Source organism: Schistocerca piceifrons, chromosome 5 (genome assembly GCF_021461385.2).
Source record: "Schistocerca piceifrons isolate TAMUIC-IGC-003096 chromosome 5, iqSchPice1.1, whole genome shotgun sequence".
In the NCBI taxonomy this organism is placed as follows: Eukaryota; Metazoa; Arthropoda; class Insecta; order Orthoptera; family Acrididae; genus Schistocerca; species Schistocerca piceifrons.
The window spans coordinates 470843178-470860418 of record NC_060142.1 but is presented as its reverse complement, the minus strand read 5'-3'; the positions used below and the strand labels follow the sequence as shown (position 1 = coordinate 470860418).

The window sequence follows — 17241 nt, the reverse complement described above, 5'->3', positions numbered from 1 at the left end:
AGTTTTTGGTCATACATGAAAACACTCTATGGAATGAAGCTGTATGACCAAACGTTCTCAATCTTTTACACCAGAATGGGAGTGACAAAATGAATTCCAAATGACTGAAAACACTCTATGGAATGAAGCTGTATGACCAAACGTTCTCAATCTTTTACACCAGAATGGGAGTGACAAAATGAATTCCAAATGACTATACTCAGTCTTTTGAAACTGCTTCACCAAATATGATAACACAGTTCCTACGTTAGACTTTCACAAAGGTGTGAAATTGCTAGATATAGAAATAGGTTAGATGGGGTGTTCATTAGATTTTTTATTGAGAATGCAGAGAAGGTGGCCTATCATATAGCATCAGTGCCATGTCACTGAAATAATGAAGCATGACTTGTAACTTTAAAAAGGTGCAAGTCATTCCAGTCAGTAAGGAGATTCCTAAAATGGATATGCTGTATTATAAACAGTTATCATTGACTTTGGTTTCTTGGAGAATTATGTAACACATATTGTGGTTGTTTTGATAACTGAACAACTACTATGTAAGAATCAACATGGAATGCACTGGCTGTGTGAAACTCGGCCTGCTGTGTTTGTTCATGAGATCCAGAAAGCAGTAGGCCTTGGAGCTCAGCTTGGTGCTGTTTTTCATGACTCCCAGAAAGTCTCTATAGGATTGGCTCAAAGAATTACTGGTGGATGGAACTCGCCATGTTGTTTATAAATGTTGCAAGCCTCATTGGAAGCAAATGTAGCTTCAGTAAGTAAGTTTACAATCTCGGCCGGCTGTTGGCACAACACAGCAGTGAGGTGGATTTTTGTAAGTATGGCCAGTGCCAGCTGCAGGTAGAGGATGGGATTTTCCGATTGAGTTACGGTGCTCACTGTAGTCCCAGATTTGTGGCTATCTGTCAAAGGTGTTGGTTTGCAGTTGCAGAATATTACTCACAAGTATTAAATCCAAAAATACTAAAATTGGAGCCAATGGACATACATCTACATCTGAACTCTGCAAGCTGCCTTTCAGTGTCTGGTGGAGGGTACATTATGTACTGCTGTCACTTTTCCCATTTTCTTGTCCCAGTTGGGTACTAAATTGTGCGTCTCGACATTTGAGTTCAGTGCAGTGTTTGATATTTTATTCACTCTAGATTTTAACTGACATAGATTTTTACATACAGTCGTCAAAAAAATGCTTCAGATTATACTAGTGGTAAGCAACTACTGTCATATTCATAAATAATGTGTCAAGGTGGAGATGAACGGTACACTGAAAACATTTCAACAGTTTTCATTTTGATTAATAGTAAAGCAAATTGATCAGAAATGAATGTACTCCAGTCACATGAATCATGATATCTGTGTGTGTGTGTGTGTGTGTGTGTGTGTGTGTGTGTGTGTGTGACGTTGTGCCTATGTCCTTGTTATAAATGTATTAGTGTATAGGTATGTAAGATATTTCTGTGTCAAATTGAGTTGCAGGGAGTTTGATACTGATAACCAGTTAAATTGGCCATAATTCAAATTTTGCACCTGCTACATAAAAACAAAATAAGAGGACAATGTAAACTCAGTAAATTGTCCTCTAGTTTAATATGATACACTTGTGGGTATACAGTGTATATTTTACAGTTATTTTCATGTTGTAAAAGTTGTGAATGATGCCACCATATTGTGGTTTTAGTAACAGATTTTGTGTAGTAGGAAAGTGACCAGTATTGGGGGTGCACTCACTTCAATATGTTTGGTTGTAAGTAGAATGATATATTACCAGTGATATAAAAAAAAATGTAATCTCATGTAAAGTTGTAAAGGTGATGCTGAGGTATTAAGTACACGACACTACTGCATCTGGTGGATGTTTTTTGTTTTCAGTCTGCTGCAAGCAGGCAGTCTATTCACATGACAGTGGTTAGCAAGTCTAGGTAGTTTTCAGCAGAACTTGAACTTAGTTTCTTGGCGGCAGTCCAGCTGTGCTGTTTTGATAGTTCAAAATTTTATGAGCAATAGAATTTGAGCAGCCCTTGGGAACTTAGGTGATTCCAGGCTGCTTTAAAGTGATGGATGCACTCATAACTGGAGAACTTAATGTGGCATGTGTGTGTGTTCATTTAGTGATTAACTTTAATAGACAGTGGCTTGTGGAGTACAAATGTATAAATGAAGAGGTAGTGTAGCTTAATGAATATATTAGAACGTGAGCAGTATAGCGCAGTAGCATTGATGGTGGATGAGCATGCGATGTCGCTGAAGTAATTAGACTAGGCCAGTGCAATGTTGCAATGCGGGTTGGCTTGCTGAAACAGTGTAGCACTCTGCAGTGCTGCACCACCTAGTGCAGCAAGGGGCAAGGCAGGTTTCTACATTAACAATGGCAGTTGTTTCAATATACATGACTAGTACTCGTGCATGTGCACAAAAAGCGGGCTGAAGCTGACTACAAGTACTGGTCAGTTTTGTAATGGAGTTATCGTGAGTCCTGCAGCCCAACCATAGTGACACAGCTAGACACCACATGCACATGCCACCAGAGGCCACTGGCCCAAGGTCATGGCAGGACAACAGCTCTGTACACACATTCCCCCTCCAGGTTTAGTGCCACGACATGGTTGGCCACACAATCATCTCAAACAGCATGGCTGACTTCTGCCCAGTGGTGCAGAGAGTCGTTTCCTGTGCACACCAGCCACCGCTTACCACTGCCAGCTGGGCATCACGGCCACAGCAGCACCTAATTTGCAAACTTGGTGGGGCCCGTGCAGCTGGATTACATGAGACCACCAGTGTAATGTTGAACTGTGTCGGCAACACAGGGTGTGTGGGTAGCCAGCTCAGTGGAATTTTTAGTCGCCAGCTGGTCACTGATCCAGTGTATCAAGCAGTGTAGATGCATCAATCAAAGAACTTGTTACATTTGCAGCTATCTTTCTCTGGAGCCACATGTGGTGCTTCCTCACCTCCACTACTCACTTGCACCATCCTGGCTCGTAGCCATCCCATAATGCACATGGGGGGTTGCTATAGTAGATAGTTTAATCTCTGTTAGTTATAAAGTTTGAGTAACATTGTGATTACATTTGTTTGTTGATATCTACTCACCTTTTGTCCTTTTTGTGGGTATCAGAGTGAGAATGAAGGCAACTGGCCAAGTTCACAGTTTATTTGTCCAGAATGTGTTGTGAACTTTGAATGCTTTCATTTCAGTTTTTGGCTATTACATAGGTTCATTTGACACTGGTAGCAGTCAGTATGTAATTTACAATGTACATATGCCTCTTTCTTCTATTCTTCATGTAATTTTCAATGTACACATAGTGAACGTAGATGGATTTATACACTAGGCATATATAAATGAACTGTTTTATTTGAACCTTTGTTCCAGGTTAGCTGGTTTCCTGGTTATTGTAGTTGAGGCTCCCTGTTGCTGCATGTTTCTGGATTTTGTTCAAAATATCAGTGACTGGGTAGAAAAGAGGCCATATTGGAATAGAGGAGCATTCTATTGCATGTGAGTATTATAGAATTATAGATAGTGCTAGTTCAACACATGTGGAAATGGAGAGCTCTCTCTCTCTCTCTCTCTCTCTCTCTCTCTCTCTCTCTCTCTCTCTCTCTCTCTCTGAGCTGGTACAGTCATCATAACAAATGCTGCACTGCATGAATACATCTGTGAATTTAAAACTGTTCATACTATGTATTTGTGGGCAGAAAAAGGAACAATGAATTGCAAAACAAAAGGTAGCATACTGCTGCTCAAAATGCAGTTAATAAAAACATCAGTGTGGATAACACTATTGGATAAAAAGTATCAAGACAGTTATTAGTGGACATTAATATGGGAATTGTTTACCCTTTGCTTTTGTGATGTCTAGAACATTGCTAGAGACATTTTCAACGAGGTGCGGGAACGGCAGCCCATTTTTCCCCAGAGAGCCGAAACCAGGGAAGGTTGTGTTGATGGACACTGGGATTTGATGTGAAATCAACTTTCTAACTTGCCAAAAGTCTTCCATTTGGTTCAGGCCAGGATCTTGGACAGTCAGTCCATTTCAGGAATGTTATTGTTCAATGTTAATGTTGAAACCCACATCCTGCCCCACAAATGCTGCACTCTGACAATGTGAATTGTCATACTGAGACATAACAATCAATATCTCCAGACTGTTCTACTGTACACAACACTGTAAAGTGCATTCATATCCTTCCACAGTCAGCATTTCCATAGGCACCCTTACTGTAACACCACTGCTCTGTACTTCACTGTTGGCACTACACTTAATAGCATGTAACATTCTCCAGGCATTTACCAAACCCAAACCCATCTATCAGATTGCCACAGGGTATAACTTGATTCCTCACTCCAAATCACTCAATTCTAATCACCCACTGTTGGCATTAATCTTTACACCACGTCAGTCATCACCTAGCATTGACTGCAGAAATGTATGTCTTACAAGATGCTGCTCTTGACCATCGTACACTATTTGTTTCCACTCCCTGAGCACAGTCATTGTGCTAGCTGGACTGCTAGTAGCATTTTGGAACTTGAGTGAGTCCTACTGCTGAATTAATATGATTTAGTTATTGATTTAAACAATCGCCCTCCTCATTGCCCAATGTGCCCATCTGTACATGAGGTTTGTTTAGTCTTGGTTTCATTGTGGTTGTTCCTTCATGTGTCCAGTTCATAATCATGTCAACAACAGTCAGCCTTGGCAGCTTTGGAAAGGTGGGATTTGTTACTACTACCGAGTGAGGTCGCACAGTGATTGGCACACTGGACTTGCACTCAGGAGGACGACGGTTCAAACCCACGTCCTGCCATTCAGATTTAGATATCTCATGATCCCTAAATCGCTCCAGGCAAATGCCAGGATGGCTCCTTCGGTAGGGTGTGGCCAGTTTCCTTCCTCTTTCTTGACACATTTTGAGCATGTGCTCAGTCTCTAGTGACCTCAGTGTGGATGGGACATTAAACCCAATCTTCCTTGATTTGTTACTAGTCCACGTCCAAAACCGCTCAGCTCTCTTGACTTATTGTGCTGTTATTGCTTCTATATTGACAACACACTGCTCCTTCCCTCCTTTTATATTGAAAAGTCTTCCTTTTGTGACATCTAGTAATAAATTCCATGTTACATAGGGATAACTGAAAACATTTGATCAGTGGTGTAAATGTGAAGTTGGATGAAAGCCTCTATTGCATATTGGAATAAAATAAAACTATATGAAAGGCGGCTGATTGTTGTATTTCTTGAAGTAATTCAATCCAGACATGGATCTCAACCATCGTTAACATGGATAAAGTAACATTATCACACTGCCTAACACAAAGATTTTCATGTAGTTGGCAGGGGATTGAGTTATTCATTTGACTGGTTTTCTGCTCTGTGTGAATGTCATTGCTGCTTCATTTCCTAGTGGGCCATTTCTTCATTTGTCAGTCCTCTGTACCTTGACCGTTCTTCAGATCAGTTTGGAGCTTATCTTTCCTGCTTCTCGGCCTCTCTCTTCTACTTCACAAGTTCTTGAAGAATGACATTTTTGAGCCCATCACTATATGCCCACTCCATTTTTCTGTGTTGCTTTTATTACTGTCAGTACTTGCTTGGATTATCTCATTCTTCTTAGCAATTTTATTTCTCACTTATGTATTTCTTCCATTCTTTGCCACATTCATATTAATCCTGCCAGATTGTATGACACATTCTCAGGGAGGAAAATCAGGAGAACGATGGTTCAAACCCACATCCTGCCATTCAGATTTAGGTTTCCCATGATCACTAAATCGTTGGTTGGGGGAGGTTATAAAGGAGGGGCAGATCACTCCTACCCGATATTGTGTACAGAGTTATTTTAAGATTGAAACTTCAATGGGATCATGTGGAGGCATTGTCCCAGAGTCCAACTCAGGCCCTCCTGCTGACCTTGGAGAGCTAATGATGAATACAGACATTCCACCACTTGTATACCTCAATGCTATTGACAACTTTGACCCTTTCAGACCCTCTGGTTACAATTGTGTACATTAACCTTTACTGTATCTTAGCTGCAACAGAAGTAGTTTTTCCCAATGGAAATCTGAGGTACACATTTATGACTGTTAACCTTTTCACCATGTGCAAATGCTGCCTACTGTTGGGCATCACTATGAAAATATAAGCAAGTCAGTGTAGCAGTGCACAGAGCTCGTGACCACCAGAATGCATGAATGTGGTTGGTTCACTATATTCCACTGTGTAATTGAATATTGTTATTTTGCATGGGTCAAAATCATCTATTCACACACTCAGTGACCGTACTGGCACCAAAATGGAATATAACAGAGAGAAGGCCGAAATACTGAATTCAATCTTCAGAAACCATTTCACCACTTAAGATCAAAACATGGTCCCCCTCTTTCAATCGTCGTATGAACATCTAAATGGAAGATACTGAGATAACCAATTGCAGACTAGAAAACCAACTACAATTGCTTAGTAGTGGAAAGATGTCAGGTCCAGATGAGATACCTGTAAGATTCTATAAAGATCGTGCGAAAGAACTTGCTCCCCTTCTGGCAGTAATTTAACAGAGATCGCTTGAGCAATGGAAGAAAGCGCAGGTCATTCCCATTTTTAAGAAGGGCCATAGGACAGACGCACACAATATTAGACGTGTATAGTTAATGTCAGTCTGTTGTAGAATTATGGAACGTGTTTTATGCTCAAGAATTATGATGTTCTGGAGAATGAAAATCTCCTCTATAAAAATCAACATGGATTCCACAGACGGAGATCCTGCTCTGTTCTTCAGTGAGATCCACAGTGCTGTATAGTCGGTGAGACGAGTGATTGGTACTGACAGTTCCGGCGGGCAGATGGCGCTGTTGCCGAACGTGGCTCACAGCACGCGGCGCCCTGTCTGCTACACGCATTCTCTAGCAGCAGAAATAAAAGCGAGACAAAATACAAGTCGTATTGGTACGTGTGAATTTATTTAAAGTTGATGCTTGAAATATATTAACTCGAAAACTGATAAGAGCTATTTAGTACAAGTATCTAAGATGTTGAAACATAATAAAGTTATTTGTTAAACTTCACAACTGAAATGAAAACTATTTTCGCAAGTTGTTGAACATTAGCAGTTTTGGTTTCCATTGTTAAGTATTAGCATTATTAATTTGTTCTACTACAAGCTACAGAATAATTGGTCAGTGTATTAAGAGTTATAATCTGAAGAAAGTACTCACAATATGATGATCTGGTTGTAAATCGATAGCAAACTCCCTCCTTACATTCCTGAATACGTTGTAGCTACTGTAATGGAAAAACGCCACTCACATCACTGTCAGAATCTGATTTGACATTGTCTTCCTCAGCACTACTCGAACTATCACTGCTCTCTCCCAGATGTATAATTAAATTTTCGATGCATTCTTCCACAACCCCTTCGGTTTTGGCTGCCTCTCTGATGGCACTTACAGTGCTGTTTACAATTTTAGCCCACGTCTCGCTTGTCACTATATTGATAGCTGCTGGAAGGAGAGTTTCCACTTCAGAGATCGTGAATTTTTTATTGTTTGCAGCAATGTAATTTTTTATCTGCGCCCACACTCCTTCAATTGCATTGAAGTGACAGTGGTATGGAGGAAGCCGAACGATTTCATGCCCGTGCCTTTTAGCAATCGCGTCAATTACATATGTTGGAAATTGGGGTTTCTTTTGTGCCACAATTTCGAGCAGTTCCGCCTTCCTTTAATCTTCTCTGAAACCTACTTTTCACCGTTTCAACCACTGAATGATATCGTCTTTTTTTGTTGCCAGGGTTGGTGCCTTATTGTGAACAACAGAATAGTAAGGCGCATTGTCCATAACAATCACTGATGGACTTGTCAGATTCGTCATAAGCGATGTCTCGAACCATTCTTGAAATACTACACGGTTCATTTCTTCATGGTAATCTCCCGTCTTTTTTGACCGAAACATTTTCAAGCAGTTTGGCACAAAACCTTTCGATGTTCCTGCATGTAAGACAATAATACGCCCTCCTTTGCCAACAGGCACTGCCATTGTCCCCTCGGGCGTTCCATCATTCCAGCCTCTACATAAAGAATGGCTGGCATTGACCCAAGTTTCATCTAACCACACTATACTTTCGAATTCCACACCCATGATCCTGCGCAGAAATCTGCACTGCCATGCAACTACATCTGTCCTTTCCATTAATATTTTGCGTCCGTTAAACGGTGAATAGCTGAAGCCTATGTCTTTCAACACTGTACGCAATGAAAATTTGCTCCCTTTAAAAAGATCGTCTTTCTGAAGCAACACCTGTAATTTAGATAGAGTGGGATGTTCCCTTCTCTTATAATAGCTGTATATATGACGACAAATAGCGTCTTTCTGAAAATCGTCCAAAGCTGTCACCTGCTTATTTCTCGTTCGCTTCTTTCCTGGTGTGTGCAGCTTTGTTGTGCCACTCTCGTCACAATCTACGCTATACTGTTCTTTCCCTATCTTTACAACAGTGTTCTTACTTATGTTCAATGCCGCTGCAGTTCTCTTCACAACCTGAACAACAGGAATTAAGGGCCCACCTTTGTCCTTTTCTTTCTCAAAGTAATCCCTCACAGAGCACACGAATTCACGGGCCTGGGTGTGTAGCACACTTTTCTTCCTCCGTTTCACTTCTTGTGTTGGGCTGGTACTACCCGCCGCACTAGACATTGTTTACAACGAAACATAAACAAAGAAACACTAAAAACAACAAAAACGAAATAAACTGCGAATTTAACTTACGACGAACGACCGCACCGCCTGCACGCGAGACACTGGTAAGTTTCATAAGCGCGCGTGACCGGGTTTCAGAGCGGCAACATGGCCCTTGCTACCCGCTCAAAGTCAGGCCGTCATTGGCTGCCTGCCTGCAGTCGCTATGCAACGGAAAGACGCTACCGAGCTGTCAATACCAAAGACTCGTCTCCCAGACTATAGACAACGGCACTCAGGTTGATGCTGCATTCTTTTACTTCAGGAAAGCATTTGACACTATCCTGCACAACCGTTTGATGAAGAAAATACAACCATCGGAGCAGATTTGTGACTAGATTCAAAACTTCCTTGCAGATAGAACTCGGCACATCGCTCTTAACTGAACAAAATCTACAGATGTAAAGGTAATTTCTGGAGAACCCCAAGGAAGTAAGGAAGTGTGATAGGACCGTTACTGTTTAAAGTATATATAAATCATGTAGATCAACTGGGAGAGTATCAGGGAGGCTTCAGGAAGACCCGATTCTGTGCTGAACAGATCCTCAATCTTAAAACTGTGCTGGCACATTCCAAGATGAGAAACTGCAAGGTGGTTGTCACCTTTGTTGATTTCAGCTAGGCCTATGACTCCTTTGATACAGAAAGACTTAACAAAATACTCCAGGAACTAGGACTAGACAACAAAACCCGCAGACTTGTTCTAGAAACCTTGATAAACACCCATTCCATGATCGAATTGAGAGGTGAGCTCTCAGAAAGCTTCAAGATAAAAACTGGAGTGGGACAAAGGGATAGACTCTCCCCCACTTCTTTTTAACTGTGTCCTTGAAAAGATTGTGAGAGAATGGTACAAGGAAGTGACCAATGTGGGTGTTCAGAGTAGTGTCTACATGGGCTGTAAGAACGAAGGACTGATTGTAGATTGCCTGGCTTTTGCGGATGACATGGCACTGATTGCTGATTCTCTCAAAATGGCAACAATGCAGGTAAATTGTCTCAGAAAACAGGCAGGCAAAGTGGGTTTTCAGGTGTCACTGGAGAAAACAGAGTTCTTCACCAACATCAAAGAAGCTAACAGAGATGTTACTAGACCAGGGAAGCATCAAAAGAACTGAGAAGTTTAAGCATCTCAGTGAATGTATTGAACACACTTATCAGAAAAAACTTCTTATCCATAAGAATCAACAAGTTGGAACTAGCCTATTGACTGACTATGAACAACTACAACAAAAAATGCGTCACGCAACCTGAAACTTGAGCACTACACATCATACATATGACCAGAAGCCCTGTACACCATGGAATGTCTTTCTATGAGCTGGAGAGGTCTGATGGAGAAATTGGAAGTCATTGAGAGGAGAATCCACAGGAAGATCATAGGCATGGTAGAAGAAGATAGGGAATTCAGAAAGCAACATAACTCGGAGCTCTACAAACATATCAAGAGGCTCTCTGATAGTGCAAGAAAAAGAAGGGTAGCTTTCTATAGCCATGTTGCAAGATTATCTCCAAACAGATTGACCAACCATCTGTTCACCTTCTGGCAAAACAAGAAGGTTCACACCACTTGGGTGACAGAAACTGAAAAGGACATTAAAGAACTGGGAATAACTGATCCCCAGAAAAGTCAGTCTGTGAGACGTACCCTGAAAGAAGCCCGAGGATTTCAGGAAAAGCCCCGAAGGAAAGGTACCCCCTGGACAGAAGAAAGGAAGGAGTTACATTGGCAGCGGATCCAACAATACTGGGCAAAGAGCAGACCCCAACAGTTCAACAAGTGTGGTCCAGAGTAGGCCCATTCAAAACGAGGAGGAGGAGGAGGAGAAATGTTGTAGTAGAAAGTGTCAGATGTTCTTTAAGGCTGTTCACAGATGATGCAGTTGTCTATAATAAAATAGCTACGCCAGAGGATAGTAATGATTTGCAGAATGTTCTCCAAAGAATTGATGAACGATTCAGACTCTAACAGTTGACACTGAGTGTAAATAAATGTAACATTGCGCATACAAAGGGAAAGAAATCCACTACTTTCAGCTACACTATTGATGGCAAGCTGCGGAAAACAGTATCTGCTGTAAAATACACACATAAAAAAAGTTTCGCATCACTCCAGCTCCCAGAACTCCCGAAGATAGACGTTGACTGTGGATATTGTATCACAGGCACAGTCTCTTTGAATGTTCAGAGATATCACTAAACCTGCCCAAAGATGTAAACAACCATGCATGAACAGTGCCTATTAGACGGAGGGGTCCAACAACCAATCAGTTCCAGTCATTCCAACAGGAAGGAGGTACACGTTTCATGTTGTCCGTAGTTCAACCATGCCTAGACGGTCAATACCACGATTCGATCGCATCCACATTGTTACTTTGTGCCAGGATGGGCTCTCAACAAAGCAAGTGTCCAAGTGTCTCGGAGTGAACCAAAATGATGATCAGACATGGAGGAGAGACTCAACGACAGGAACTGTCGATGACATGCTTCGCTCAGGCCGTCCAAGGGCTACTACTGCAGTGGATGACAGCTACCTATGGATTATGGCTCAGAGGAACCCTGACAACAACGCCACCATGTTGAATGATGCTTTTCGTGCAGCCAAAGGATGTCATATTAAGACTCAAACTGTGTGCAATAGGCTGCATGATGCGTAACTTCACTCCCAACATCCACAGTGGGGTCCATCTTTGCAACCACGACACCATGCAGCATGGTACACATGGGCCCAACAGCATGTCGAATGGACTGCTCAGGATTTGCATGACATTCTTTTCACCAATGAATGTTGCATATGCCTTCAGCCAGACAATTGTTGGAGATATGTTTGGAGGCAATCCGGTCAGGCTTAATGCCTTAGACACACTGTCCAGCGAGTGCAGCAAGGTGGAGGTTCCCAGATGTTTTGGGGTGTCATTATGTGGGGCTGACATCCGCCACAGGTGGTTATGGAAGGCATCGTAACGGCTGTATGATACATTCCTCCGACTGATAGTGCAACCATATTGGCAGCATATTGGCAAGACATTAATCTTGATGGACAACAATTCGCGCCCCCATCATGCTCATCTTGTGAATGACTTCCTTCAGGATAACGACATCGCTTGACTACAGTGGCCAGTATGTTCTCCAGACATGAACCCTATTGCACATGCCTGGGACAGATTGAAAAGGGCTGTTTATGGACGACATGACCTACCAACCACTCTGAGGGATCTATGCCAAACCGCTGTTGAGGAGTGGAACAATTTGGATTGACAGTCCCTTGATGAACTTGTGGACAGTATGCCATGATGAATACAGGCATGCATCAGTGCAAGAGGACATGCTAGTGGGTATTAGAGGTACTGGTGTGTACAGCAATCTGGACCACGAAGGTCTTGCTGTATGGTGGTACAACATGCAGTGTACGGGTTCCAGAACACTCAGAACCGAGGTGATTCAAAACATTTTTTGGAGAGTGTGTGTGTGTGTGTGTGTGTGTGTGTGTGTGTGTGTGTGTGTGTGTGTGTGTGTGTGTGTGTGTGGGGGGGGGGGGGGGGGGGGGAGTAACTATCCAGACCACATAAAATAGGTAGTGGGAAAAGCAGATGCATATAAGGTACTTGTTTAACCGATTGAGTGTTGTTCATCTGTCTGGGATCCCTACCAGGTAGGGCTGATAGAAGAGATAGACAAGAGCCAACAAAGAGCGGCGTATTTTGTCACAGGATCATTTAGCCAGCGTGAAAACGTTACGGAGATGCTCAACAAACTCCATTGGCAAATGTTACAAGAGAAGTGTTGTGCGTTACGGAGACATTTACTACTGAAATTTTGAAAGCACTTCCCAGGAAGAGTCGGACAACATGTTACTTCCCCCTCAGTACCCTCCACCACACACCATGAGTTAGCTTCAATGATAAATTTACTATTTATTACTATAGAGAATATATCATATTTAGGAAATTTAGTTCATAAAATGAAACCAAGTGTACAAATTATGTTTAGTAAACAAGTACATATCATTGTATAACATGATTAAAAAATCACCTAAGAGCATTACCACATAAATAAAAATTTTTCTTTTCTCCAGAAAAAAATTCAGGTCTGAAAGGGTTAAGCATGCATCAGGGTTTCCATCCCATATTTTGGTAACTTTACTTTTCTGGTCACTAAGTTGTGAACAGGTATTTTGTCTGTTGTGATCTCATTCAGCTGCATCTGTCTTCACTCTATGGCTTCCTGTTCATGAAGATTGGTGTCAGTGTATTATTCGTTGGGTCATTCCATGTCAGTTCAACCAGGGGCTCCAGATCATAGTCTCAGATTTAACTAAAATTCAGTACACTAATTCTACCGTGTGTGGAACACTCGTGTACAAAGTATTAGTTTCCCCTGCCAATTAGCTCCAGAATTATGACTTTTGAAAGAAGTTGACGTGACCCGGAAATTGCAACCCGTATCTGGGCAATCTATCTTCAGACCCAACTTCAGGTCTTAATAACTTTGGAACTATTCCACACAGTCCAGTGAAATTTTTACAACCCAGTAACATCCATTTAGAGAACACACTCCATGAATCAAGATACCAACAACATATTTCTGAGGGAAAATAAAAAATTCCAAAATGCGATTAAATAAAGTAATACGTTAAAAAGTACATATTGTAGGTACCCTTTATGCCTAATACAATTCACTCAAAAAGGGTGTAAATTTTTTTGTGGTAAGCTTAATGTGACCTAAACACACACAACTCATCATGCCCATATGTCACACAGTTACATGCACACGAAAATACAAAAATTTGAAAAATTACCTGAAAAACATGGATTTTCGAAGTGTGGTAGCACAAAAGGGACAAGTGATATCCAAGCCAAATTTCAAACACTGCATAAGAAGACCTTAATATAATATGTGGCAAAATTTCAACTTGGTATTGCAAGGAATTTGTGTACAATAAAAGTTGACAGAGATGTATTGGTTACGTTCCTTTTAACACAATTTAGCAAGTAATAGTGATGATGCAGAAATTTTTTTAGAGGGGCAGGATGTTAACCCGGCCGACTGGGAGCAGGAGAGGCACCACAGGAGACTTTAATTTCCACTGGCCTGAATATAGTTTGATGGCACCCATTACACCCATTACAATTACACATGTGAATTCCACAAAGTGAAATACAGAGACATAGGATGGAAGAATGCTGTGTAAAGAGGCGTGGCACTGCACTTTGGCACACTGAAGACCAAATAACACGTTCCCTTGAACATATGTGTTTTATGTATCAGACTCTTCAGAAAGATGTGCGCTACCAAATGAAGAAAGTCGATTTTTAATTTTTGGTGTCCTACCTCAAATGCTCTAGAGAGGGGGAGCGCCACTATCTAATGTGACCCGTGTTTACTTTAAGTGATTTTGCTGTTTCCTCGTAGTTTGTTGCATGTCAAATGAAAACGAAACGGATTTCTGTGGCCGGGAGCTATCAAGTGAATTGAAATACATTCACATAATTACGGAAGGGTCTCTTGCATCGTCCCCTACGCTCCTCGGAGTAGGGGACCTCATCTTCGTCATCATCAAAATATGTTACTAGTTTCAGATTTTATTTTTTTCCACATTTCTGCCAGTCAAGCACTAATTGCCGTGCAGAACAATGAAGTTATTTTTGTCCATTTTTTAAAAGAAAATTGACTTTTATTAATTTTTTCTGCTGAGTCAGTCAATTTATTTGAAACAAAGTGTTTAATTCCACACTATTGCTAGTTTCAACTGTTCACGTATTTCAAGTTCACAGTTTCATCTTCTAGCACGTATGGCATTATGCCATAATAAAGAACCAAACGTGAGATAATACAGTACTGGTACTCCAAGAAAATTTGCATCTGAATCTGGACATACGAATTTGCACTTTTAAGCTGAATTATGCATTTTAGTATGGTCCACAAAATTCCCGTGCTCTTGGAGTATCCTCTGATGTCTTGTTTCTTTTATGACATAATGTAAGATCTTTTAATGTTTTACACGTATGAACACACGGGCTTCATGCGCCATCGTAGCTGCGCAAGTGTGGTGACGCCTGTTATCTGGCGCTCTCTGGCAAGTACTGAAACAAATCTATTTCTAACAGGTTGTGGGAAAATATTCTGAATGGTTGTTTGAAAAGCTTTACTTTAAAAGTAAATTTCCTTTTACGCAAGATGAACTGTGTGCATGAATGTCCAATGAATTACGTAAGTCACAGAGCGTTTGACTCTCATTCAAAAATCAGATCTTTGATGACGACCATTTAGAATATTTTCGAGCCCAGATAAGACATTTATGTCATTGTTAAAAAATTTTACAGGCACATTTGTGTGATGTATCTTAAAGCGTAACACGTGCATAAAAGATCAACATTGTGTGTAAAAGCTTAGCTTCTCTTGCAGCTTATTAATCTTAGAGACCAGTATTACACATGAAAGATTTTCTTTTCTTGTAGCAACACTATGTATTTTAATTTAAACCAATGCCTTTTCCTATTTGTGTGTTCGCACTACTTAACACTGATGTTGCTATTGGCTGACTAAATCACGTGTCCTATGCTCTGAATATCTGCTGTCATCGGCTGGTGAGATCACTTGACATGAGATACAAGTGGCTTACAAAAGCGCATCACAGTCTCGATTTCAATCATTTGGAAAGTAACATGTGGTGTTCGGTGGAATTCGAATTTATACTTTCGTAATACGAAAATATGCAGTGTACATGTTGCTGCACATCAGATATCTTTACTCTGGGTTTTGTTTTCTAAAGTGCACAAAATTTTACACCGGTGTATAAAACCACAACCGTTGAAAGGATTGATAAGTTTTACAGTTCCGAGGAAAAGTATACTGTTACTTAACATGGAAAAGTGTATTTTCATCCAGGACAAAGTGTGTGTGTGTGTGTGTCTTGTGTGTGTGTGTGTGTGTGTGTGTGTGTGTGTGTGTGTGTTGTTTTTTTTTTACCATGTATACACCCTGGTATTGCTTCATAGCTACTTCATTTCTCATGGTTAGTATGGAGAAAGCTGAAGTTAGTGAATGTTGGTCGTGAGATGTTCTTCTGAACACTTCAGTTTTCAGTGAAATTCTCTCTAGAGACAGTCTTACATTTCTTTAGATAAGGTTACATTTCAGCGCAAACTCTCCCATTATGAGAGGAAACTGGGTTACACACTTTGCAGAAAAGTGGTGACATAGTGGGAACACTTGTCAAAACTATATCATTTATGGTTTTCATCCTTCACGCAACGAAAGAGTATAATCTGCATGCCACCACAAAGTAAGTGACGATAGTGATCTAAAAATATCTGCTGCTTAAGTAAAACCAAATTTGTTTGTTTAGTAAAGCGATGCATACTTGTGGTACAGTAGGTATTATGAATGTGTACATATGAAGGAACGCTGAACTACTGATGGATATTGAAAGGAACATGTAACTGTTGGAAGGAATTATCAAAATTGGATTGGAAACTATTGAAGGAAAAGCTGTCTTAACATCTATGCAGATTTGTGGCAGCCATGAATTTGTAGAGAAGCTTCAAAGCCAAAAGGCCACATGGAAAACAGTTCATTCATTGTCTTAATGTGGAAACAAAGCAATTTATCTGGCATCCAAAAAGGGCATGAGCATTGGCTTTTGGGCCAAGCATAGAAGATTGTAAACTGTTTGCCTGCCGCCATGGTTAAAGTATACCGTGTGTGGCAAAATGGTGCCATCCAAAATCGACAACTGTGGTGCACCATAGCCTCTAGATTAAAGGTGTGAATAAAGGATGCAGAGGCATCTATGGGTGAATAGATGTGCAACTGTTGAGCAGCTGACCGCCCAAGGGACTGAAGGAGCTAAAAACAATGTCTCCTCCATGATTGTTCAGTGAATGTTGCTGCATATGGGCCTCTGCAGCAGGCATCTGATTCCTGCACACATACTGACTTGTTCTTCAGTGACAAAGGATGGAATTTGCATGCCAGTACTGCAAAGAGACATTATCTGAGTGGCGACACATGACCTTTTCAGATGAATTACATTTTAAGATAGCTGTTAGTATGTACAGTGTAAAATGTCTGAAAGCAAGTTTTCTGAAGGTTCAAGGCCAGAAGAGGGAGTGTTATGCTCTGGGTAATGGTTTTTGGTGTTCCCTGGGTGATCATGTCATCCAGAAAGGCACAATGAATCAACAGAAGTATGCATCTATCCTTGGGGACCACGTCCATCCCTACATTGTTTTTTCCTTGGCACACTGGCACCTACCAGCAGGACAATGCAACATGCCACATAGCTTGCAGTGTACATGCAAAAGTATGAGTTTATCATACTCTCCTGGCTAGCAAACTCCCTAAATTTAAACTCGACTGAGAATCTGTGGCACCACCTCGATCGAGCTGTTTGTGCCATGGATCCTCGGCCAAAAAACATAGGGCAGCTGACCACAACACTGGAGTTGGCATGGCTCCACATCCCTGTCAGCACCTTCTGCAACTTACTGAC

At 41.1% G+C, this 17241-nt stretch overlaps 1 protein-coding gene across 2 annotated transcripts in view; it reads left to right on the top strand.

Moving 5' to 3' along the window:
* The window catches only part of LOC124798071 (calcium channel flower), a 63333-nt gene that overhangs the window by 19525 nt on the left and 26567 nt on the right, over nucleotides 1-17241 (top strand). For both annotated transcript variants that reach the window (XM_047261307.1, XM_047261309.1), the window contains exon 4: nucleotides 3380-3505. In XM_047261307.1, coding sequence (XP_047117263.1) covers nucleotides 3380-3505 — 126 coding nt within the window. The remainder of the gene's footprint in view (nucleotides 1-3379; nucleotides 3506-17241) is intronic.